The sequence below is a fragment of the Struthio camelus genome, chromosome 2, assembly GCF_040807025.1.
Source record: "Struthio camelus isolate bStrCam1 chromosome 2, bStrCam1.hap1, whole genome shotgun sequence".
NCBI lineage: Eukaryota > Metazoa > Chordata > Aves > Struthioniformes > Struthionidae > Struthio > Struthio camelus.
This window is the reverse complement of record NC_090943.1, coordinates 50969288-50995580: the sequence shown is the minus strand read 5'-3', so window position 1 is coordinate 50995580 and position 26293 is coordinate 50969288. Positions and strand designations below refer to the sequence as shown.

The following is a 26293-nucleotide window of genomic DNA, read 5'->3' as shown; positions in this document are numbered from 1 at the left end:
AAGGACAGAAAATATTCACTGGAAATAAAATTACTCTTGTTTTTTTCAAGCCTGGAAAGTTCATCAAACTTTAAGACCGGCCCTCCAATTGCCACAGATGTCAATTAAAAAAAGCCCACCAATTAAAACCAAAGAAAAAGTATGTGTTTTAATGGCTGAAAGCATTATGTGCTAACCAGATGGAAGAGTTGTAGAGGAAACCATTATAAGCTTGCAGACAAAAAAAACCAAGATAATCTCTATAATGCTCCCAGATTCACCAAGCAAGTTCAGGAAGTGCCCATGGTTCAGTGTGGCTGAGTCTACCTGGTGCCTCTTCATGTTTCATTAAAATCACTGCCAAAACATGCATGGGCTGACAGCAGGGAGAAAGGGTTAAATAAGTACACTGATTTGAGAGAAATCATTGGCATTGTTTAGTAAAGGTTAGAGGGAGAACAAAAATAAGCCACCAAGCAAAATCAGCTGAAATATTCACTAGTCACTCACTTAAAAAATAACAAAAAAAAAACAAACAAACCCCACAACAACAACAAAATATATCATATCTAAAACCCACAAAGTTAATTGGGCCTTCCAGGAAAGCTATGCCTAGCTGCCACAGAAGCAAAATTAACCAGTGCAGACACTGGAGAGCATTACACTTCAACAGGTATGAGCAGCAGACAGATGATTCTGCTCTTTAACTTAGGATCTTTTGAAAGGTAAGCTTCTCCTGACCTACATCTCTCTTCTGTGCTACAGATTAATGCACTGTAATGTATCTGTGTGTCTCAAATTCCTGATTCTCAGAGCTCTGCAGGAACAACACAGTCAATTGCAAGAGTTGCACTGACTACTGGTAATGTCACGTCCAGAGATAACAGCCAAATACTAGGGTTCTGGGTCTCTTCTGGCAGAAAGGAACCATCACTGTGGGACAGTGTACACCAGATGGTGAGGTGAACTTTCCCAATGGTTGGAAGAGGGAGGTGAGAAAGGGCAAGACAAAGCCCTGTCTCTAAAATGTGAGGTACAACAGAAAAAGAGACCACATCAGGAGAAATTTCATTGGGAAATATTCCTCCACTCAAAGCACATTGCATACCAGACATAGCTAGCCCAACGCTAGCAAAAAAATCAACAATGAGAGATATCATGGACAACACAGAAGTTTCCAAAGAGCAAAATCCCTACCTGTAAGTATTAAAAACAAAACAAAACAAGCAAACCAAAAAAGAAAAAAATCACTAAACAAACAAAAAAAATCCACCACATACACACACGGGGTAGCCTATATTTCATTTTAATTTTAGATTGTGACATAGGCAATAACCTCTATGGGTACCCAGCATTTGAGAGAAGGGGAAAAAAATCAAGGGACTCATTTGGGTGCCTGGCTGTAGGAAACAGGTTCTAAATACTCTTGCCAAGCTCTCAAACACTGAGAAATTCAGATGATGATTTCACAGATAGCATTATTAATTTATGTGGTAACAAAAAAATTCAAGCTTGGGAGGATCCTGTTGTTCTGTATTATACTGTACTTCCTCCTGAGAATCTCCCCATCAGAAAAAATAGTTGAAATCTTCCTCTGGACACAGAGCAGCTGCACAGTGTGATCATCAGCTTCTTGTAGAAGCCCAGCACAAAAACAGTCATAAAAAGTCAGAGGAGCGATGGGTTCTTACACTCCATGGTGCCAGTTCTAGCTCTCTTATGGCATCAAGTATACATATGCCAGCTTCAACTGGCCATGCGCAAACAAATGAAGGGGAAGGAAAACTTAACAGGGGGCGGGGGAGAAGCAAATAGAGTTGTTACTCTTAAGATAATTGCTTCTCTTCAGCCTCTCCAGTTCATTTCAATCTCCTAGGGTGAGCTATCACAGATTTCTGAGCATGCTTGGTGAAGGTCAGCCAGTATTCACAAGTGTGAAAACATCACCACAACTCACTGCACACAGTGATGTCATGGCATCCACAGCATTTCAAATTTAAAATGACACCAGTGTAACAGCACTCCAGAAAAGGAATAAGGTCCTCCAATCCACAGGGACAAACGCTCTATAGAGAGTAATCGCACTGACCAATGCTACCTTATCAAAGGCACCGTCAACACAACATCCCAGCCTACAAATACACAAGTGCACACTAGTTCTCACAGTAAGAGAACTTCAGAGAGTACAACCCAGGACTGTGCTAGCTCAGTTTGTTACATCAGATTTTTCCTCAAAGGGTACACATACACAAAGTCCCTGCACATTGAGGTAGAGCCCTGTAACATTTCACTGTTTCTACAAATGGCGAGAGAGACAGGGTGAAGGACAGCATGAGACACCCACCGTTTCATCAGTGCAGATGGAGTGAACTTGGGTCCCAAACATTACTGAGGTGAAGATGAGGAATAGGAGAGCCTCAAAACACAAGAGGATGAGAAGAATCACTGTAGTTGGCGGAGAGAAGGAGCTGCATTCTGCAAAGACAAAACAATGGAGTTGGGAGGGGAAAGATCAGGTAATGCAGCAGCTGCAAAATGTCCGCTAATCTACAAGTTTTCCACACTAAAATTGTAAAAATAAGCTAAAAGAGTGACCATGCTCAAAAAGGCATATGAGGAAGTTCTGACATTCTTGAAGATATGCAACAATGAATTGATCACTCCTGTAAAGTGCCAGTGCAATATTTTCCATAATGATAAAGTCCACCAGAAATCTCAAGCTGGTAGTCAGGATGCAAGGAAGATTGCTTCTGCACCAATATAAAAATAGAGCATGCTTTCTTTCATAACTCCTTGAAGTCATAAACCAAAGAAGCGTACATTAAGTCAAATTCTTGTTTTTTCTCATACTCTACCTATACTGCAACCTCATAGCAAAGTTTAGTGAGAGCTGAAAAAGGCAGAAAAGGTCATTATAAAGGAGGAGCAGAAGAAAGGAAGAGGGAAGAAAATGTTATAGGGCAAAAATCACAAGGTGGGGTTGGTTCATCAGAACATTTCCAGGCTTCTCTGAAATCAACTAGTAACACTTAAAAAAAAAAAAAAAAAAAAAGTATTTTTCCCCCTGTGAGAAGATGCTCATCTTTAGCAGACATGCATTAATCAGGGGCCAACACCATCAATACAGATCCCTGACAGAAGGACCAGCACATCCACCTCTGTTCTGCCACCTGAATTCGGGGCAATTGGGAAAGTGCTTCACCTACAGAGACCAGGCTCTGAGAAAAGGTGCAGAGGAAACTGCTTCCTTTGATATATCCCTCCCACGAGGCCCTGGCCACCATAGTCAAATCCAGACTCGATCAGTGTCATTTGGCACCTGACAAATTCCTGCAGAATAAGCTTGTCAAGTTCAGTTCATATGTGTAAGTGCACACATCCTCTGCAGCATTATTTACTAAAACTTGACATTATATTGAATGACAAAATTAAATGCCGGTAAGAATGAAGCTAGAGCTCTTCCAAAAAATCTTCAAGCAGCAAAAATGCATCTTCACACAGATCTTTCATCAGCTAGCTGTTTGCCTCAGCATTATCTAGGTGATTTCCTATGTCTTATATTCTTTTCTTTAAAAGACAAGCAAACAAAACAAAAACAAGAAAACCCATACATTTGAAACAGTTTTGTGAAAAATGTACTCGTTGGACACTCCAGAGCCAGGGCTGGTAGTTTTGCTTGTTTTGGGGGGGGTTTGTTTGTTTGTTTGTTTTAAATGGAGAGGAATTGTTTGTTCTTGTGAGGGTGGATTTTTTGGTTCTACGCTGACATGTTTTCCTGGCAGTCTTGCAAGAATGAAAGAATGATTCACATTACTCTTAAAAAGAGCATACACGTTCTTCTTATCTTGCTTTGACATTCAGGAAATTACCCCATGCAACACTTGCATAAACAGTAAATTACTGCACACATACTGTCTAGGAGTTTTTACATCTCAGGACCTCGGCAGTCTCAGGCTAAAGTTGAAACAGGACTTCTCTCTTGAGGACAGAGATCCTAGCACATTAGACAGAATTATTAAGTTCCAGGATTGATCTTAAAAATAGAGATAGCACAACACAGCCCTGAAAGCATTCCTCTGACAGCAGCATTAAAAGGGGTTGCCTTACAAGCAAAGCGCATTGTAAGGTCTGCTTCATAGGCTAATCTGATATTTGGAAGAGATACTTTGTTTGTACTCACTTGTCCAGTCCTCTTCAAAGCAATATAAGAAGTGAAATCCCACCATGATTAGAGCATGCAGGGAAATCAGTGCTATATACATCTGAAAAACAAAGGATGCAACACAGCTATCAGGCAAAGCTTAAAATGAAAATTCTAAATCTCATAACCACTGCAAAGAAAGCAATCAGAAAGCATTATGATTTACATATACTAAAAAAGAAAAGAAAAGAAAAGAAAAGAAAAAGAAAGAAAATAAAATCGAGCCCAGAAATGCCAAAACCACATATGCGCATTCTGGCATTGCTAATAGCTCTCAGTGCCATTTTACAAAGGCACAGGAAAGGGACTGTTTTATCCAAAGCCAGCTGGACGCAGAACCCAGTCACCCACGCCCCAGCGTGGTCTTCCACATAGCCTACTACCTTCGTCTCTGCTGGGTACAGCACAGCTTTCAGAGAACAGCATCACTCTGACATCAAGGTATCATTGCAGAGCTTCAGTCCTTGCTCTCAAGCATGAGAGCACTGTACTTTCCCAAAGAAACAACAACTAATTTGTGTTAATCACAATAAGCACTTTCTCTGTTTTCTAGAATAAGTTTGAGAAATACGATTTCTTTAAAAAAAAAAAAAAGTATTTCTTCTGAGGTAGACATTGGCATGGAAAATTTTTGTCAAGATTTAACAGTTTGTACTTAACCTATTTTTTAAATTATGTCTTCGCTTTGTAACAAAAGCTTTAAATTATGCATAGTGCTACATGCACACTCTACAATTTACAGACACAGAACTAACAGGAAGACTCCCCTGAATGTACAGACTGCAACAAGAGAGCCCGTTGATGCTGGAAATGAGAGAGATTGTGTTACTGGGAGAGAGTGCTCCCTGGGGAAGCAGGAAAAGGATAGGAAACTGTTTTGCTTTTCCTTGAAGCTTTAGTGTGCAGCCATTTTTTCACCTCCCCAGGTCTTAGAAAGAGTAAACAAAAATAAAACCGGTAATCTTTATTTTGCTTCTCTCTCAGCCAGATTAAGCATTTAAACACAGCCCATTTCAAAACAGATGTTAGTTTTAACAGAAACAGAAATCCTTCTGATAGGATTGAAGCCACCAGCTCACTCTTTGCAGTGAAAGGACCTCTGCTCAGGGGAAATGAAATGGCAATCGTTTTGTTCTGTAATTCACATCCCAACACCTCACACTGTAGAATGCAAGTTTAGGAGTAAGCCTCTCCATCTAACTGAAAATGTTCCCCCCTTTTTACCTGGTAATGAGAACATTCTTCTCTGAACTTAAAATTTCCCATAAGATTTATTAATAAAACAGAAACTGAATAATATTATTAATAAAACTGAAACTCAGCCTTGTAATGCTCACACTACTCCCACAGCATATATGCAGTTGGCTTTGGTGAAACAGATTCCAACCATTCCATAAATATGCGGTATTAGAATTTGTGCTCCCATTTTCTTATTCATTATAAGATAGATAAGGTATAACAAGTTAAACACCTCCTTGATTTTTGAGGATGAAAATAAACTATTTGCAAGTAGAAGGCAGATAATCCTTGCCAAAAGGGATGGAGACTTCCTACTCCTTCTCATCAAAGCAGCAGCAGCAACTCTTGATTTTACGGTCCCGCACAGGCATTCATGCAACTACAACATTTAAGAATCCTAGATATGGACCAGGACCCTACTGGACATGACATACCATAAAGCAGAACAAGACGGCCCATGCCTCAAAGATCTCAATGCAATAATAATCTACGTGCATTACTAAACAACACGCTAAGCAACTGATTTTAGAAACCTCACAAAATCCTGGCAAATACTTCTTGTGAGGCCTTTTCCCTTTTGCTGTATCATATGTGTTCCCTAATTAGCAAAACAGAAGTCTGCAATACTTCCCTATGAAGTTTGATGGTTAACAGGAAAGAAAAGAAAGCCAGCCTCCAGAGCTGCTTCGCAAACTACACGCGGCATTGCACTGCTGCCGACTGGACAACTGCAACCACCGCTTGCAAAATACTTACTGTAAACAGTACAAAGTACTTCTGGTTATTCTCTCCTACACAGTTATTGACCCACGGGCAGTGATGGTCCATTTTCCGAATACACCTCTTGCAAACACTGAAAGAATACAGATCTTTATAGTACATTTAATTCCAGAAACACAGCAAGAGTTCACATGCATTTTGGGGACGTGGAGAAATAAAAGGGAGGAATCAGAGATGAAATCTGAACCTAAATAAATTCACTGGTCACTACGTTCACGTTTCTGGTTTGCTCACTTGACTATTTCTGTTCAAAATGAACCATAAAATGCCAAATCACTGTTGTAAAAAAAATAACACCAAGTAAAACACATTAGCATAACATTCTCATCAGTGGTTATGCCAAAACGTGGTTTGAACAATACATTTAAGCAGATGATATTCGAATATGTATGTTTCAGTCTAGGTTTAACCTACTTGGTCTATGAAAATACCCGCAGGTTAGAAAAATAACAACAAAGGTATGAAAAACAGTAACAAATAACTTCTACAGTTACTAGTAAATAAGCCTTAATTTGTTATTAACACTAACCAGCAGCAGGTGCTCACAGGAAAGAAACATAAAACGTTAGAAAAGATTCTTGACATCAAGGTAAGGCACACACTAGCATAAACCAGCAGTGGGAGTCAGTCAGGAATACAGTTCCACAATATCCATTCAAGGTAAAATTACATGTTAAAGCACTTCACAAAACCAGACTAATAAAATACAAAATTCAAATCCTGCTAGAGTGCAGACTGGCTAGGAGTCAAACAACTAAAAGATTACTACTTTGTCTAAACATCACACTCTTGGCTAGTAACTGCTTCTACTCACAGCATAAAAGAAGTCTTTTTCTCTGCTGCTTTCTCATATGATAGGAGAGGAAAGGCAGTCTCCTGACACCACATTGCACAAACAAGTACGAAAATCAAATATGAAAAAACCCCAAACCCCAAAACAAGCGGAGAACCAAAGGAAATAGCCATTTCAGAACAATTCTGGCCGCAGGGAAACAAAAAGCATTGAGGGCTCTGCTAATTTCATTTGCATTTTTCTTCTTGTAAAGAAAAACATTTTGACCTTAAGGGAAACATATAACAACATCCAAACACTTAAGAGAGACCAGAAACACTCTCAAATAGAAATGTAAATGTGGTCCTGTGAACACATATGAATAAATAATAGAAAACCTCTCTCAGAACAGCCTTGCAATCAATCTAGGAGATAATCCCCAAGGATACACGCCATGCCTGAAAAACAAATGAACTGGGAGAGCCCTGATCCTACAGGAAAGGCTGGCCAGGCAGGCCCAGCTTCTCAGCACTTGGCTAGATCCAGAGCCACTTTTCCCCAGGTAGGCACAGGTAGCCTATTTCCCGCAAGCCCCAGGTACAGTGGTCAGCAGGAAAAGCCTGGTCTCGTCGGGAGAAGCAGCTTGAAATGAGTTTGAAGCTGCATGGGGGCTGAAATCAGCTGGCATGGTAAAAATAATAAGTTATCTGCCCAGTAATGCCATACTCCATTGGACAAGCATCAGCTATTGGTATTAAAGAAAAAAAATAAAGGGCAGGGTGAGGGGAGAGACTGTAAAGAAGGAGGATGCCTCCCTGTGGTCTAATTTACTTTGTACATTTTTCAGCACATGCACACACGCGTCCCTTGGGCTCTTAAATGGTAAGTACCAAAGTGACCCTTCAATTGCTCCTAGGTCTTAGTCCCCCCTCCCCTCCCCTCCCCCCCCCCAGAGGGGCAACCTGAAGCAGCCAAGCCAAAGACGACCTCTGCGAAGGAGGTAGCTAAGGTGGAGAGGGGACTTTTCATTCCACACACACTTTCCAAAAGCAGTTAGAGGCAGTCCGCGAAACTAGCCAGTGAAAAACGAAACAGAAACTAAGATTAAGAACAGTAGGCAGTAGGGATTGTCCACGTAAGACACCCCCACCAAACCACCCAGCTTCCAAAACCTGGAAGGAGTAGTTGGCTGGGCATGGGGGACTCGCTTAATAGCATGAATCAAAAAGCCCTCTCCCCCTCAGGCACACAGCTAGCAGTACCTCCTGCCGAAGCACGCGCACAATCTTGCTGTGTCAAAGTCCAGCACAAAAAAAATCCACACACAGAAGATCAACTGAAGATGCTCTACAGCAGCAGTGCTCAGTGGATCAGCTTCCCAAATCTTAACATCTATACAACTATCTTGAAGCAAACAAAGAGGTGCCTGGAGAGGAGGTTTTGAGTTCAGCTAAATAGTCTTATCCATTTTCCTACACTGCGAGTCATCAGCAAGATAGCATTTTAGATGCAAATTTTCATTCATAATTGAATAAGTGTCAGAGGAGATTTTACAGTAGCACTAATAAGTGACAGGCACGATCACATTGCTCCTGCTGACTAACCAATTCCTGGTTTTGACTAAAATAAACAAACAATCAAAAAAGCTCACACCACTGACAAACTGCAGCTTTGAAGAGAAATTTGAAAAATGCAGACAGTAGAACAAGTTTGTTCAGCTCAGTACCATGTGCTCCCCTTCCCACAAAACCCCTGCATGAATCAGCAGCAATGATACAAGCTTTCTCAGTATGCATTGGACTTGAGTAGCTAAGAAAGGGATATCTGTGCAAACCCTTTAACTACTTACTGGAAAGAAGATTCACTTCTTTTAAAAGCTGAAGAGAATTTTAGGAAGTAGGGTTTTGTTTTGTTTTTTACTCACTGTCTTTAGCACTAAAGAGCTCACTATCAGTAACTCTCTTCACAGAAGTTTATCATACTAGAAAAAGAAAGGACATGACAGATCAGTAGGCATACTGATCTATCACAAGGCACAAAGTTACACTATTTAATGACAACATGGAAGTCAGAACCTAAAAAAAAGTAGTTACTTGAACTTTAGTTTAGAATTTAAATATCACTTCTAAACAGAATCTACAGTTAGACAAATGGATCCTTGAGTAACGAGTAAAATCAAAACTAAAAGGGACACTTGCCCTTTGAGAGTGATTACATTTTATGAATTTCTATGCATTCTCATATCAAACGTCCCCTTTCAAGCCATGGCTACATGATGATACGTGCTAAGAAAACTTATGGAATGCCAATTAAAGTCTGAAGTCAAGGCAGTACTAAATTGAAGCGTTTCTCACTTTGTGAGAAGTGGCCCCAGACTGCTGTAGATTAAAACTGCACAAAAAAAGGCCAAGATTTTTTTTTCAGAGTAGCTTAAATGCGTTTGGCACTACCAGTAACAGAATTTGGATGCAAAACTCTTTAATTGAACCACTGAAGTCTCACGCTCCAATAATACATTAGATCAAGGCACACTGGATAATCCCTGAGCTCCAGTCGCATGTGGTACAAGAGCAGTTCCTCAAAAAACACATTACCTGCAGTGATGTGCTCTGTCTGGTTTGATGCTACAGCATTTTGGGCACTTATAAACCACCTGTCCTGGCTTTAGCTGTAAACTCTCAATGAACTCCTTGGTGGCATTACCTTTGGGTACAGCACCCTGCAGAGAGAAAAAAAAAAAAAAAAAAAACAGAAGATTAATCTGTGGACACAACCAGCGCTAAGAACAAAAGACCTAACTCAAAACTATGAGAGGGGAGGGAGAAGAAAGACAAAAACTTCCTAAAACTCTGTTGACATTAAGGCAAGAAGATTCAGGAAAGAAATTAAAATGAGGTCCTAATATATGGAACCAGGTACTAAAACCTAATTTTGCATTTATCTACCTTTTTTTTTTTTTTTAAATCAGAAGCAGCGATTAATCCTCATTTAAGGGATTAGTCTTCTGTAATCCTATAGTACAATTACCTTTACAATATTTAAAAATCCTTATCCCTTTCTTGACATCTATCAGTGAATTTATCATCCCAGTGTTTCTTATCACAAACTGGAGGCTACAAATGTTTCATTCCAGTAGAAGCAGCAACTTCTGAAGTATCAGTGTGTACATTAAGAGTTGCTGATAAACATCTCAGGTATTTATAGCCACGCTTCCATCTGTGTATTTGTTATTTAAGTGAGGGTTTAACATTCAAACAGTGCACACTTTCTAAGGATTCCCCCTTCCCAAAATAAGACTAGAAAAACATTCTTAATTATGCAATTTCCACTATAAATACATATCTTTAAGTGGGCAAAGCACTGTTCCTGCAGGAGCATGAACTTTCAAAAGATACCAAGTCTACACTCTCCAGCCTTTCTAGGACCACGCATTAACTCAAAAAATAAAATAAAATAAAGACAGTCATGAAACACACTGCATGAAGTCACTGCTGCTACATAGGCACAAATGCATCTCCAAAGACGCAGGCTTTTACATCAAAATAAACAGGAATGTAACATTATAAACAGATTTCTGAAGGAACAGTCTCCTCCTGACATATTTATACAATCCCAACAGCAATAAACTGGAATAGTACACATTAATAAAAGAACTACACCTTAAGTCACTATTTCAAAACTTTCTTGAGCAGTCTTTGGTTTTTTTTTTTTTTTTCCATAAAACTTCCCAACAGGCCTGACCAATTTAAAAATCAACCAAGACCAATTTCCACAAAACGCTACAACTCATGTCTGATTGACGTTCCCTCTCTTCGGTGCACAGGAAAGCTCAAGACCTTCGGGACGTATTTAGCAAGGACACCCAGGAAGCTGATTCTGAAGAGCATGACACACGCTATCAACTTCTAAAGGATTCAGGTTTTCATTTATCCGTAAAAAGAATCCTATTTCTGTTTGCCTCAATAGTGCTTTCTTTTACATTCTGATTCTAGATGTATCCCTCGTTCTCCATGTCCCAGCATCCTCTTCATCCCAGACTCACACTGCATGCACTACATTGCTGCATCCCATCTTGCCTCTTATCTTTACCTCCTCCATTTTGTTTCGTTGATTTTCTCATAAAAATACCTCCAAAGAATAAAACAAAATCCTACTGGCTCTCTCCATCCATGCACAAAAAACCCCACAACATACTTGGCACTAACATCTCTTTTTCCTGATTACTCTGCTTTGCGATTCTATCTGTTTCTCCTACAATTATTTTGCCCAGTCAGCTTTATAATATAGCTTTTGTTTCAAAAGAGCTATAGCTAACTCGGCAAAATAATTCTGGAGACTCAAAGATCCCTAGGAGTTAAAGCCACAAAACATATAATAATTAAAAACAGCAAAGGTTTATGTCTCTCAGGATATAAGCTATGTAACAAATCGCTGCCACCCCCTGTTCCTGACTCCAATGGCTAGAAGTTTCAGCGCCTCAACTGCTGCTCACAGTTTTGCCAAGCAGCGGTAGCATGCAAAGAATCAGTCTTGTCTTTAACAGTGAAACTACCCAAAATCAAGACACTTCTGCAGTGCTGTGGCTTCTGGGAGAGCTGGAAGCCAAGCAATAAAGACTACACTGAAGTTTCAATGGCATGTGACAAAGTTCTATATAGGAAGTGGCATTTAGAAGGAATAATTAGAGTATCAGAGACCCCCTGCCATCCCCAGCAGCAACACGTAGACTCAAGAAGAGGGGAGTAGAGGAGGCTAAGCTTGTTTCTTCTCCCACTGACGAGGGGAGAAGAGGCTTTACATTGAATTGACTGTCCAGAGGTTGATAAGCAAAATAAACCATCACAGGGCATTCAGAATGAGCAGCATGGTATGAAAACATAGCTTTTCACTAGCTGAAAGATGAGGAAGCAACAGATCAGATCTCTCACGATCTGAGAAAGCGGGCGGGTGGGCGTCTTACAATCCTTAAGCTTCCTGCCTGCCTAGGAACTTTCGGCGCTCTGATTCAGGAATCCGGCAGCTTACTGCAGACGTAGAAACACAACCTCACTTTCGTAAAGGGATTTAATGAAAAAGCATGCCCAGGTAATATTTAACGTGGCCTGATAAACTTGATGAAATCATCAGTATGAGAGATGCAACACAGCTTTTCAATTCTGCTGAAGCAATACTTGCCAAAGCAGACAACCAAAACCAGTTTTGCCTAGCTTTCCTGTTTGCCAAGACATGACAAGCCCCAAACACAGATCTGGCATTGGTGAGAAAACAGTGTCAGAGAGAAACAGTCTTTGTCAGTGTGAAAAGAAGAGCTGTTCACACAATGCGAGTCTAAACCTCGGTCCCTGACTCTACCTCTGACTTGAGCCGGATGACAAATTAGCATACCACATCAGCAGCTGACACCCAAAAGTTATTTAAAACTGCCACTCACTCAACAAATGAGTTACTCAGCATCTAGCAGACAAGAAAAACACTGCCCGTTTCTTGCTGAGACATACAGAAAGAAATATACTTACTGGATCTGTCAGCATAGCACGAAAATGTGAAGCCAAAGCGAGGAAAGCCAAGGTGTTGAACAGTGTGCCATTGATCACGCTATAAACATAATCTCTTGATGGAACTAACATGACAAGAAGGACTACAAAGTCAGCATAGAACACCAGCATCCAGGTAACGACAGCACACGCAATACCACAGCCATCCCGAATAAACCACATCGTTCCCAGGGAACTGCGGCTGGGAGGTGGAACACACTTGTCTGGCTGGAGGTATTCAGGTTTCCTTTCAATATCTCTGGAGCGGTGGACTGGAGTAATCATCATAGGCTATAATGTCCATACTTGCATCTGAAAAAGGATCAGAAACAGTTTTTCACTGCTTTGCGAGAAATGCAGAGCTTCTTTCACACAATGGTATGAGGATCGTGTGGAAAATTACAAGTTGCAGAAAGAGTTGAAAAAGCAAAAAAGATAAATAAATCAATCAAGAAATAATGGATTTGGAAACCAGACTCTCATGCTTAGGAAAACACTTCTTACTCAGAAGAATGCAAAAGTGCTTTTAAGACTCGCTTAATTACACATTAAATCCATGAGCTGGCCACCTCCGCCCCTGTGGAGAAAAGGCAACAAGCGTTTAAGGAAGAGTACCGTGATTACACAGGTGCCAACCAGAACAGCCACAGCAGGGGTTGAAGCAAGAACTGGACACTGGTGTGTGGGAGAGGACTAAAGACTTGACACAGCTGGCAAGATCCCTGATCTCTGGATCAGACCTCAGGAAGGGTCTCCTACAGACATGGCAAGTTTAGCAAGTGGGAGAGGTTTCCTTTTTCCCTTCCTTATCCATGGACTCACAGCTTTGGGGAAGAAGTGCAAAACCAAACCACTGAGGAGTCACAGTGACAGGAACTACTGAAGAAACCATCTGCACAGAGATCTTTTCAGGAATTTCTAGTCTTCTCTGGAGCATACCTGTCCTGAATGACAGCTGTCTCCCACTCTCACCGCTTCTTCTAGCTTTATATCTCTCTCAAGTCTTTTACTCTGCTTTCCTTCTCCTGCCACCTCTGCTCCACACCCCAATGGCATTTGCTTTACCTCCCCTTTAGCACTCCTAGCTACATCCAATCCACTATAATCAGGGCGATAACATGACATTTGTTGCCATTGCCATGTCCTCTCTGCCTCTCCAAGCACCTCATCTATCCAGAGGGTAAGGGACATCTCTGAGGCAAAGACTGCACTACTCCAGGCGTACACAGTGTTAATTTACTCCCACCAAGTTTAGGCGTTTGGGGAAGGAAAAACAAACAAAAACCCCAAAACAAACAAAAACCCCAAAACAAACAAAAACCAGCAGCGCCCATAAAACTTTGGCAAGGAATCAATCAACCTGTGCTGAGAACTTACACCACTCCGAATGTTAGCACACACCCGAAACGTAACACTCTGAAAGCAACTCTTTACACACCTAGGAACTTCTTCCAAGGACGCTTCTTTAAAAGTGCCAAAATTCATACTTACACAATGCTCCTAGTGCTCAAAACTCAATCTTCATATTTAAAGATCTACCTTCTAGAAAATCAGATACAACAGTTTTGCTACCAAATACACTGTATTCCATATACCTAAACAGAATGGTTCAGCCTCCTCCTATTTCAACACGTAAGGATCATTCATAAGGAACGTTCATATTTCTGGAAGCCACTGAGAAAAGTACAGTGCATTTTTCCATTTTAATTCAGAGAAAGGGAGACTGTATATGCAATATCAACTATGTCTTCTGCCAAAGAAGTTCATGCTGTAGTTATGTTTGTGTTTAATTGTTCAAAACTGACACTGTTGCCCAGACAAAATGGATAAACTACACAGAAAACATGCTGAGATCACAAATAATAACAAATACTTATTTATTTGTTATTTAACAAATATTGCAGTTTCTCAAAACATTTATGGTGAAGTTCTGTCATTTACAAGGCAAGAGCTCTATTTGGCTGTAATGAGTAATGTTGACCTGAAAGGAGATGCTACTGCCCCTATCTAGACAGCAAAGGATTCGATAGCTTGCTTTCTGGTTGTTATTTCAAGAGGATCAAATTCATAAGAGGAAAATTAGTTTCTTGCAGTCAAAGGTTAAGGCTATATTATCAGGATAATTAAATCTAAACATAGAAGGGATGACCTTGCGCTTGTTAAGGTAAGTGACATGCAAGAAAGGTCACTGGATACTTAAACGGAGCTGGTATTGCCACACAGAGGCAAAACTCAAGAAAGCGAAGCTGCCGGTGCACAGAAGTGGATGAATCACACAGGCTATGAAAGCAAGTACCTGATCAGCAAGTGCTAATCACAGCAATTTTTTTTTTCTAACATAACACTGATAAATGAATTAAGAGAATTAAGGTACTTTCTTATCTTTCTGCTTTTAACATTTAGTATGTTGTCCAGTGAGATAGTTTAAGGAGTTTTATGAAACTGAAAAAGTTGCATGAATTAATGTTAAAGCATACCAGCTTGTATATTTATGCATGTAACATACAGAACAGAAAATCAAGATTAAAAATGTGCATATGCATATCTTATTTACTTTGCCGAGGGAGAATCTCCTCTCCTCATTCACAAAATTCACATACCACATTGTAATTTGTTTTCAGTTTTAACCATAGCTACAATTTAGCTTCAGCACTCCTGATACTCAGAGAAAGATGCTATATAATTTTCAGAAACAGCCATTATCCATACAATCTGCTAGCATAAGGTCAAATAAATCAATTCCTACAAGTAAGTCCATATAATTTCCCCCATTTTTCACTATCTCTGTAAGGACAATCACTTATTCATACGTTTATACAGCTTAAAAATGTTTCACAGACTTACTCTCTCCCACCACACACATAGGTTAACAATTTAAACTTCATTACATCATTTCATAATCTTATTACAAATTAAGTTGGTTTGCCGACTCAAAGTAGAGCTAACAAGATTAAAGACTCATGCCTGACAATAAAGTTTTAATTGGCAGTAAGATCATATTAAATTAAAATGAAGAAAAAACTAGTTTTAAAATTTAAACACCTAAATTACTAAAGTTCTAGATCTGACATCAGATGCAGTAACAAGCTGGGATAGTCCTGAATATAGACAGTCATAAATTTTTTTTAACCTAGACTCTGCTTCACTTATATTAAAAGGTTTGGTTCTGTTTTCCAAAGCAAAGCATGGAAAGGGTCACATGAAAAGTAAAATCCTATTTAAAAGGGGAATTAGTCTGACAAAAGTCACTACGCTTTTTTAGTGGAGACTGATACCTAGGCAAATACACAGCGATTAAAACTGTGGTTCCATTCTTGAATAGCACACTACCAAGAGTCAACTAAAAATTCAGATCTCTTGCAAACGCTGGAAGTGGTTTTGCTCCAGTGAAATATCTACAACTCTCTCTCATAAATATCATTGGGGTGGGAGGAGAGAGAGCGAGAGCGCTATTGCTGCGGAACCGCCTAAAGAGGAATGGGACACCACTGACCTATCTCAGCCTGAAAGTCTGGAGACTAATTTCCACAGTGCAGAAAAGAAGTGGGTAAGTGGACACAGCGCAGGTGTTCAACTCAAGACTTCTGGCTGGAGGACAAATCTGTTATTAAATACGCTTTGTTAGTCAATACTTGCTTAAGAGAGAGATCTTCAGGAGACAGAATGAAAAATCAGGACTCAGTACATAAACACCATTCATTACTTGAGAAATACATAGGTATTTCCGTGTATATTATCTTAGAGTCATGTTATAGGAGCACAAAGTCTCAGGTTCTCTTCTATGTGGTCTGGTCAATTTTTTTTAATTCCTCGTTCTTATATATACAAACATCTGTTTTTGTTTACAATGGCCAACCTACTATTCTCATATAAACAATATCCCCCTCCAAAAAGGGGGGGAGGGAGGCGTAAGGGGAATAACTCACCCTAACTGATCCGCTTTTGAATCATACTACATGTGAACTTAATTTACAACACACTGACAGAACATGTCAGCCCTTCCTGCTCTGCAGGGAACCCAGTATTTAAACACTAAAGGTAAAGGACTTAATCACAGCGTAAGACTACAAGAGAGGCCACTTAGTAAGCGTGAGACACAATGACAATAAACGCATCAGTTTAGCTTAAGGACATGTCAGAGCAAAGATCTTTTCTTTTGCATCTGGAAGGCATTTGGCATTGCAGGCATAATCAAAAAATACATAACATATGCACTAGAGATATAAATAAATTAAAATCAATTTCCTGCTGCAATGAACACTTAAAATACGCTTTTACACCCTATATAAATTGAGTAACTTGTTTTTGACATGACATAAGCCATGTCCAAGGGTTTTGTTTTGTTTTAAACAGCCTGGCCTGCAACTCCTGAAGAACGTGTTAACAATGAGCTAACAAATGATTTGGGCCTTCATCCTACTGGTAGCTGTAGGGTACCTGTGGTTCTGATGCTATAAAACTTACACTAAGCTTAACACCAACATCATCATCCCACTTACTTCCATATAATTACTCATGCTATAATTGTCAAGCACATGGGTATGACTTGCGAAGCAACAGTATTACTATTAGGCATTGCAACCATTTCCTCTGCTAGAGGTCTACTCACATTCAACTTCAGGAAGAGCTTACATTTTGTCATATCAACTCAACAAACTTCAAATTTTGGCAGTTATATTAAAACAATTTTGAAAACAAGAACAAGGCCATGGGCAAGTACTGCAGCTTCTCAGGGTTTTCAGTTTGCTTTTTACACCCTTTGCAAAGACACTTTGGAAGACTTTATGACATGCTCAGAACTACAGTATGTTAACTACAGCATGTTAATAGCTGACAGACAATACTTAAAATTAACTGTTTATTGTTATCAAAGGGAAGGAAACATCCATTGCCAGTTATGTTATACTCATGACCGCTAAACTAGGTAACATAGGATAAGAAATGTATTTAAACAAAAAAAACATAGGGGATATAGATTGAAACCATGAGAGAGACCATTTGGAAGTTCATTTCCATTTTCTATGTGTAAAGCTTAATTGATTATAACATCACATATTCAATCTTCCTTCACAACAGAAATGAGAGAACATGTGCTGTTTTCTAATGAATAGGCTACGAACCGGTGCTTCTCCTGCCACACTTTCACACAGTTCAAATCTAACAAGAAGTCTGTCAAAAATTGCCAAAGCAAGTTCTAGCAGGAATATCAAGGAAATATCAATATTCTGTATACATTTCCTAATGGTTTCTGCAAGGCCTGAAAAGCTTTATCTGATCAACAGGAAGGAAACAAAATAACCCAGCTATGCAGAGAATTTTTGGCAGTCTCCTGCAGATTGATCCAGATACCTATCAGCATGGCAATTTTCACCCCAATTTACAGAACCATGGAGGGTCAACAGAACACTTCTAACTGGTCTGTGAAAGGCAGCTAAAAAAGCAAGCCTATTATTAGCAGGCTGAAATTTGCTATCCAGAGATCCATATTTCCAGTGGAATATTTTCAAGAAAAAGTTGAAAACTACTTCACTGGTTAAAATGGCAAAAGCAACGGGGAAGGATCAGGCACAGGGATCTTATCACTGCACTGACCAGTCAGCTGATGACCCACATCAAAATGTCACAGTGGAAAGCGAGTACCGCTAACTATTCCAACTACCCCAGGAGCAGGGCAACAGAAGGATTGTGCTGTATGTGGGTATGGGTATGTGCAGCTACCCTCGTGCTTTTAGCAAGAGGCTCCTAAGATCTCAGATTCTCCAGAAGCCTTTGGCTACTCGAGACACGCCGCTACACCAGTTTCAATTTTCATAGCAAAGAAAAGTGGCATAAAGAAATTGGATTGTGAATTATAATAAATCCCTCAAAAATATTCTTAAAATAAAATATCACAAGACGTAAAACAAACCTATAATTTTTGAGGCTAAATGCACAAGTTCAGAAATCTGTCGAGGGTGGGGACACAACGCCAAACAGTAACCCTGTTAAATGTTTTCTGTACATGAGAGGAGTAAGTGACTACATTACAACTCCGAGTCATAGTCACAGTTTAGAAAATTGTTAACGTTTTACACGTTTATTTCCTTATTTTGATAGGGCCATGATCAAGAGCTAAGTGAAAATGTACACTTAAGAGGCGAGAGATTTTTATTGTTTTTCTTGGAAGCACCTTGCTAGAGGTGAAGATTTAATTGTAGTCTTGCATTTCTGAAGAATACATTTGAACAGGGATATGTATACACAGAGGGAACTTTTCCCTGAGGAGAACAGGGGTAGCTGGGAATAACCTCAAAGAGATCTGTCAGGTCTAGAAACTCCGATATTCCGAGGGCCCAGATCAGGCCGAGACTGACAGGCTTAAACAAGACATAGCCACATAAGGCACAAACCTTAGTTCTCCTCTCATTTACATGACTGTAAACAAGAAGCAACTTCAACTGTGTCAGTGGAATTCCATCAGCATAATTGCCAGGAGAATAAGGCCATGTTTTCTCAATTAAAAACGTGTTTATTTCCTATCCTAATATCTGTGGTATACAATCTCTCAGATGGTAACAGCTTCTTGGTTAATGTCTATACCAGTTCTGTTTTATCAACGGAAATGCAGTGTATAAATAAATCATAATGTAAAAGGATGGAGATATTTGATAAATGATTGCTCCCCCATCTATAAGGCCTGCTAGCCTAAACAATGCAGTTACTGTTCAAGGTACAGAAACACCAAACTAGTAAAGACCAGTGGCAAAACTGGTTCATCATCTAGGAACAGGATACAAGTCAAAAGGGCAGTAAAGACTAAGGGTCTAATCCCAAGCTTGGTGATCTTAATAAGCTTTTGACCAGAGATCTGCAGAGATCTGAAGTAGTTTACAAAACTGTCATTAAGTATGAACCATTACAAAATAACAACTACCATAATATCTTAACTCTCAGAGCAGCGAGAGCATTAGAGGAATTCTGTTACTTAAATAGGAGCTACTCAATCCAGGTAAAAAAGAGAAATATCAATTCTGAAAACATAAATAGAAACTAGCTTTGTGGCATTGCTGACTATTTGGAACAAGGATTAGAAGCACAGAACAATCTTGCAGAAGGGAGTGCACTAGGTAACAAAACAAATGCAGACATCATGCTTTCCCACAAGACTTGAGTTATTCTAACTAGACAGCGTTATGCGATAATAGACAGAAGAAGCCTTCCTGGTCCTCTTTCCAATTTTGATGCTGATTCAGGACTTAAAACAGCAAGGCACTGGCTGAAGGGATTTTAAATTCTCAATGTGTATGAACTTTTTAAAATTTTGTAAAGAATTTCTTGGTTAGCAAACTTAGCTTTCCTTGTTCCGTTCACAGTTGTGGTAGCAAGTACAAGTGACCCCTGCCTCTGTTTAAAAAAAAAGTGTGTGTGTGTGTGTGTGTGTGTGTGTGTGTGTAAATATACATATACATACATAGTAATTTTGTTACCCTTTGAAATATCGAGGCTTGGGGACCAGACCAACTACAGTATAGAATACACTGCATATCTACGTTATATTGGACGCCAGTGATTCAAGCAAACGCATATTGCATTTCTATCTCCCTTTATCTCCTGCTATAATCTTCTCATCTCCCTGGATCTATGGTATGGTACTACTGTCTTCCCACTAGATTGCGTGGATGTTTCATTGCCCCTCCCTCCCCTTTTTTTTCAGGGCACAGTATTTTATTTCCCTTTATTCACTCTATTTGTTTCAATTTCAGTCCATTCACTGTAACTTCTGAACACTGCATCACTTTAAAGGCTTCAGTCCCTGTCAGTTCTCACTGCAAAACTTGTAGCTGAACTTCACAAATGCACCGTCCACCAGGCTAACAGCAAAAACATCAACAAGGGCCTTGCCTTTCCTCCTGTTCAACAATTTTCCATTGTTCAAAGGGGTATTAACACTGGATTTTCCATGTTTTTATTTCCTACTAAGGTTCCCAAGCAGCAATTCCCGACTATTTTTTTTTTCTTTTTTTTAGCTGAACCCTGCTGCTGCAGCCTTCTTTCTCACTTCCTTACTTCCCCACCCCTACCATCAGGTGTTTTTTTTTTTTTTTCCTCCCCTCATTTCCTTCCTACTCCCTCTCCCCTAACAGGACCGATTCTGTGTGGCCACCTCGTAACCCGATGGGGTGAAGATCTATTCAAGCAAATCTAGACAGACCTTTCTCCACTCACCAGAGGCTCCCAAGCACCATGCACCTCCCACTCCAGAAGCACAGCCAGAACCAGGCCAAAGGAGTTAACGTGCCTGAGCTCCCATGCATTAAGAGCCAGCACACAGCTGCACCTTGCCTGTAATGCCTAGCACCTCCTTAGCTGGGAACTACTGCTGCAAGAGGCCTCTGTCATCCATAGCCTGTGGATGCAAGTTGGCTCTTTCTTTCAGACTCCCTATCAATAGGGCGACATGCAAAGCATCGCTGTCAGACTTGCTGCACTGCAGCTCCAATGAAGCTACAGGCCATCTTTTCTCTTATTGTCTGCAGATCCTAGGAAATATGCAAGTCTAAGTAGGAAAGCTTTGATTTCTCTTTTTCTGTAAAGCAAACTTAAGGTTCAGATTAGTTGCATGCATAAGTCAAGTAGGATGTTCTGGATACAATCATTCCCACTTGATTTGCATTAAACAGCTAAACATAGGACAGAGAAACCAAAAATTGACAATATGCTTTTATATCTTGTCATATTTTACATGACCTGCTCTCTTCTGGCAGAAAGGCAGAAAAATTCTATTCCAGGATATGAGTCTAAGCATAAGGTCATGCCTACACTGTGCAAAGACCAGAGATAACAGTAAGCTCAGTCAATTAACATCTGCACTAACGACTGGCTGAGATCCTGCCAGGCCATTTCCATACCCAAGCTAGGTTTGATACCCATCACCTACACTGCGGTCCCCTCTGCAGGAGGCATAACCCTTTATGGATGTATACTTAGAGCATGGCTGCCTGAGCAAGTTACCACGAGATAACGTAACACGTAGCTTGAGAGTACATCGCTTACGTGACACTGCTGGCTCCTGCTCTGTGGGAAACGCACAGTAACCCACCCATCAAGAAGACTAGGTTCAAATTAGGTAAGCAAGAGATTCACCAAAGCTGGGTTACCATTGCTCAAGCTACAAACATACCTCCTCAGGCCATCAGTTGCTCCCCTTTGCCGAGGCAAAGTGAACTTCCCAGAAAAAGAGACGTAACTACTTGGGCATAGCAATCCTGTATCTGCTGAATGAAGATTACAACTGACATCCAATGGTTGGATTACATTACGTGTCATTTTAAGGGCCCACTCACTACTGAATAAGCAATTTCAGATTAGTATACACACCTTGCCTGCAACTATACTACTTAAAATGAAAACCAAAAACATGGAACAGAAACATAAATACAAATACTCAGTTTATGTTACATGTTCCTAAAAACATCTTTAGTTTTTAGGCAGATCTTAAATTTGTCCTTCCATAAACCTATAAATGCACAGAGCTTCTGGTTGCATCCTCTAAATTCCAACGAATATTCAGTCCAAATACAACTTACCACCACGAGCAGCTCCCATTGATGTGACAAGTAGTGCTATCTCACTGGTGGAATAGTAAGAGCTATATTGACACAGCTGTAGTATTGGAAGGGCTGGGTCTTTATTGCACGTGGAATTATATTCTTAAAGACACACATGAATTAACGTGTGGCTCAACTTATAATGACTAAAACGTCTATAAGCTTATACAGAAGACTTGCTGTTTTCATTAAGCAAAGAAAAAACATGGTACTCACTAAAGGCTTGCTGCCTACAACAGCAAGGATTGGAAGCAGTCACTTACTCCACACTATAAATCCCTTCTCTGTGATACCATTGTAACAGAACAATCATCTCAATTTGAGTAAAAGCTGCCTTTCCTATAAGTCTTAACAGTTTGCATCCTTGCTGCATCAAGAGTCTGGCACGCAATCTCCCTCTTCCATACCGAAAAATATACTTTATCTTTTCTGAATCTGGAGCAAAGGAAAACATGCTACAGAGTTCTGGTGTCCACCAGGCATCCCTTCCTGGCACACAGTCAGAGGGAGAGCACGTAAAAGACCAGAATTTTGCCTCCTCCATTCGTATGCTTTCTCAAAGCTTAAGGTTTCCTAAAAGGTCATACTGTTTTTAAAAATTACTTTTGAGAAGTACTCCAGAAATATTCAGAAGTTGTTGTTTAACAACAGATTTACAATTAAAATACAACTCACTGTCCATTTCAACTAAAGCAGCCAGAGCATAGCATCCTAGTTTCAGCACAGCTTACTCCCAGCCTTGAAGTGCATCACTGTCCTCCGATCCCATTGCAAAGCCGCAGTGAAACCTCAGGTGACATGCAGAGCCACCTTTGAAGTCAGCACTTCTGTTTAGCTGTCTGGCTGCTCCCTTCGATACCGCACCAATAACCGCGTTTCATCGCTACAGCTCACTAGCGGATCGTAAGACCCCGATGAAACTGCTGAGGCCTCAGAATTTAAATTTCCTGCCGAAGAGACATTACGCAGCCCCGAACGCTAGCCTTTAGTAACGCAAGCACTGAAGCGGACCTAAACAACATACTGAAGCTAACGTTCTTTAAAACAAAACGCTGCAAGCCAGTGCAATGCAGACAGGAGCCCAGCGAGTGGGCACAGCGCAGGATTTCTCCTGAGCAAGGCGAGCGTGAAACCGCCCGACGCGTTCCCATCTCGCGACCGAGGCGAACGGCTCCAGTAAACAACCTCTCGGGACGCCACCCGCGCCGAGCCCTCGCCCCTGCCCCTGCCCCTGCCCCTGGCGCAGCGCGGGCACAGGGCGGCCCCCGGCTGGCCCTGCCGGCCTGCCCGGGCCCCACCGCGGCAACGGGCGGCCCCCCCCTCGGCGGCGGGGCCTCACACACGCCCCCCCACCAGCCCACACCCGCCCACGCGGGCGCGGCCCCCGCTGCCACTCCCCACCACCTACCCCACAGGCCGCCGCCGCCGCCGGTCCGGCGCGCGCCCCGCCGCCCCCACGCCGCGCGCGCCCGAGCGCACGCCGCCAACGCCGCGCGGGCCAACGCGCCCCCGGCGCGACGCCCCATCGGCCGCCAGGAGCCGGCGGCGCGCTGCCCCCCCCCCCCCCGACCCGGCGCGGCGCTGCCCTCCCCCGCCGCCCCTTACGCTGGCTCGGCGAGGAGGTGGGGCGGGCGGCCGGGAGGAACCAGGAAGTGAGCGGCGCCGCCCGGCAGGGCGCAGCCCCCTCCCCCCCGCCGGGCGCCCCGGCCCACGCGCGGGCCCCGGCCGCCGGGCTCGGCCCCTCCGCCCGCTGCTGGCCCGGGCGGGCGGCCCTGGGGAGGGAAAAATGCGGGGCTCGTGAGGAAAAAAACAGGTTTTAGCAAGGGGGGAAAAAAGACCGTCTATATAAGAAGTATGTTTGTTAGAAGGAAAAATACGTTTTTCAGAAGGAAAATGCAGGTCTTGGAAGACAAATACATTTTGTATACGGAATAAAAAATGGTTTGTGTAAGGAAAAAAACCCCACTTCTTGTATAATAAAAAAGTACTGAAAAATGAAGGGCACCAACGTACACAGCAGCCAGAACAAGGCTCCTGCTTCTGCCTTGCGCACCCTCCCACCAGCCTTGTGGGCTTGTAAGGCTTCAGGATAGGGGCTGCCCTCTGATCCCGCAATACCGGGCACGTCAGGAGTCATGCTGGACATACAAGAGTGGGGGTGCTAACGTTTCTTCGTCATATGCTTCTGTGCGATATCCACTGTCTGTATGCTGAAGGGTAAGCATGTATATACATGCATATGTATGTCACAACTGATGCACTTCCATGTTCACTCTTGAGCACAAGACAGATGGTTTGCAAATGTCCAAAACACTGAAACATCAAACAGGACAGAGCATATAACTGCAGGTGTAATCACTCCCAGGCACCTGCTTGTTATAGATAGGGCAGTTGTTAAGTTTGCTTGACACTCTCCATTTTAAGCCACTGTTTCCGATGTTTACAACTTCACCAAGCATTAATCATGCAGTGTGAATTTTTACATTCCAGGTGGTTCCCTCAGGCAGATTTAATTTTTCCATTTCAGCCAACACATGTCATCCATTTACCATAATGAGGTTAGAGAAAAAGACATTGCTTTGCCCTTGTTAACAAATCTGGCAGCCTTTTTCTCTGATATACCTTCGTTGTTGCTTTGCCTTGGATAAGGGTATTCAAGTGTACTAGGATGTGGCCTTCATGTCAAGCAGATGCCTTTTGCCATCCCTGAGAAAAACAAACCAGATACAGACTTACGCCTCTGGAAAATTGCTGTTCTCATGTGAACAAGGAAGATTTGCTAGCTAGGCATCTGAACTATGCAAGTATTTGACTCACTTTAGGCAGACTCCAAGCTGGGATGGCAGAGGGGAAGAAAAAGCAGTTTCCTTGCTACTGCAGTCAGCTGCTGTGGATGAAGCCAAGAGAAAGACAGAGCTAGGAGCCAGCATACAGTCTTCCCTGTGCTCCCAACAGAAAGCACAGGATGCATCTGCGTTAGCCCTTTAGTTCAGAACAGGAATTCACTTTTTGAAGGGACTCTCTCAATCACTTCCCCTTACTGTAGTGTGGTTTACACTGTCAAGTACTACAATGTAAGAAATGCACTGCTGGGTGACACAAAAGGTCCATCTGTGTTGGACAGCAGCATTAGCAGATGCTATTTAGGAAGAGCACGTGAGCCTGGCCCCTTTTCTTCAGGGTCATTCCCTTTCCCTCCTACTCCCCAGCCTCACAGCTGTTGGCAGGGACCAGCCCCAGGAGGAGGCCTGGCCCTGCTCATCTCCTCAGGGTCAGGGGGAGGGTGCTCAGGAACAGGGCAATGTACCCACAACACCGCCTACTGCCACAGGCCTACTGCTGCCTCTTTCCTCCCTGTCTTGCCCCCCTCCTGCTATTTTGCTAAAAATGAAAAGACTGGGTGCCTGCTCGCCATCCTGGAGGAGCTTGTGGCCCTGGGTCCAAGCAAGGAGAGGATGAGCCCCGACAGGCAGGCCCTGAGTAAAGCACAGAGGCAACCCTGGCGCTCCCTCCTCTCCCTGCTTCCCAAGAGCCCCTGCCCTGGGATGGCTGACTCACCCCCCTGTCCCTGTCTGCCAGGACCCAACTTCCTGGGCCAGCATCCATGGGGCCCTGGAGCCCCACAACCTTAGAGACTAATGAAGATCTTCCAGACGCAAGGCTGCCAGTGCCAAATTTGCCATGGTGCCCGGGGCCCCCTGACATGGGGCTCCCCCATCCCTCATGCCCCCGTCTTCCAACCCCCATGCATGCAGAGCAATGATGCACTACACCCACCCAGCAGCCTCCAAACTTCCCTGAGTGAGACCCCACTGCTGACCCTTTCTGCTCAAAAGTGATCAGTAATCCCAACTAAATAACCGTGGCATGCAGGAACGTGATTCTTTCTGGATGCAGATAAGCAATGGGAAGCATTCTAGAAATGTACCTACTATGCTAAATGAACGTTCAGCCCACTAAAGGGACCAGACCAGAGCTAATCCAAAGTAAAATTCCCAAAATGTGCTTCACTACAGGATAGCTGCCATTGCATGCTTCAGATTGCCTGCTGAAGTAGGCACAGCCAGAAACGCTTCGCACATCTGACTGACCAAGGAGTTTAGGGAAAGAGCACAGGAAACTTCTACAGAAGCTCTGGCTTTGTAGCGTGTCATGCAAGTCACTAGTCATCCTTGTAAGCCACGGGTCTTTTTTACCCAGC

At 42.0% G+C, this 26293-nt stretch overlaps 1 protein-coding gene across 14 annotated transcripts in view; it reads right to left on the bottom strand.

The window, feature by feature from the left end:
• ZDHHC3 (zinc finger DHHC-type palmitoyltransferase 3) overlaps window positions 1-26293 on the bottom strand; it is a 37672-nt gene that overhangs the window by 10435 nt on the left and 944 nt on the right. For 3 of the 14 annotated variants that reach the window (XR_011139739.1, XM_009687816.2, XM_009687811.2), the window contains exons 2-6: window positions 12488-12817; window positions 9566-9690; window positions 6176-6272; window positions 4160-4241; window positions 2324-2454 (exon numbers count right to left, since the gene is read on the bottom strand). Coding sequence is in view for 13 of the 14 variants with exons in the window: in XM_009687816.2 (XP_009686111.2) it covers window positions 2324-2454; window positions 4160-4241; window positions 6176-6272; window positions 9566-9690; window positions 12488-12793 (741 nt within the window). In the remaining variant the exon portion in view is untranslated. Of the gene's footprint in view, window positions 1-2323; window positions 2455-4159; window positions 4242-6175; window positions 6273-9565; window positions 9691-12487; window positions 12818-13120; window positions 13222-23500; window positions 23570-23697; window positions 23797-24714; window positions 24799-24909; window positions 24980-26293 lie in introns of those variants that run through there. The other 11 variants (XM_009687812.2, XM_068935662.1, XM_068935661.1 and 8 more) reach the window with 9 other exon arrangements.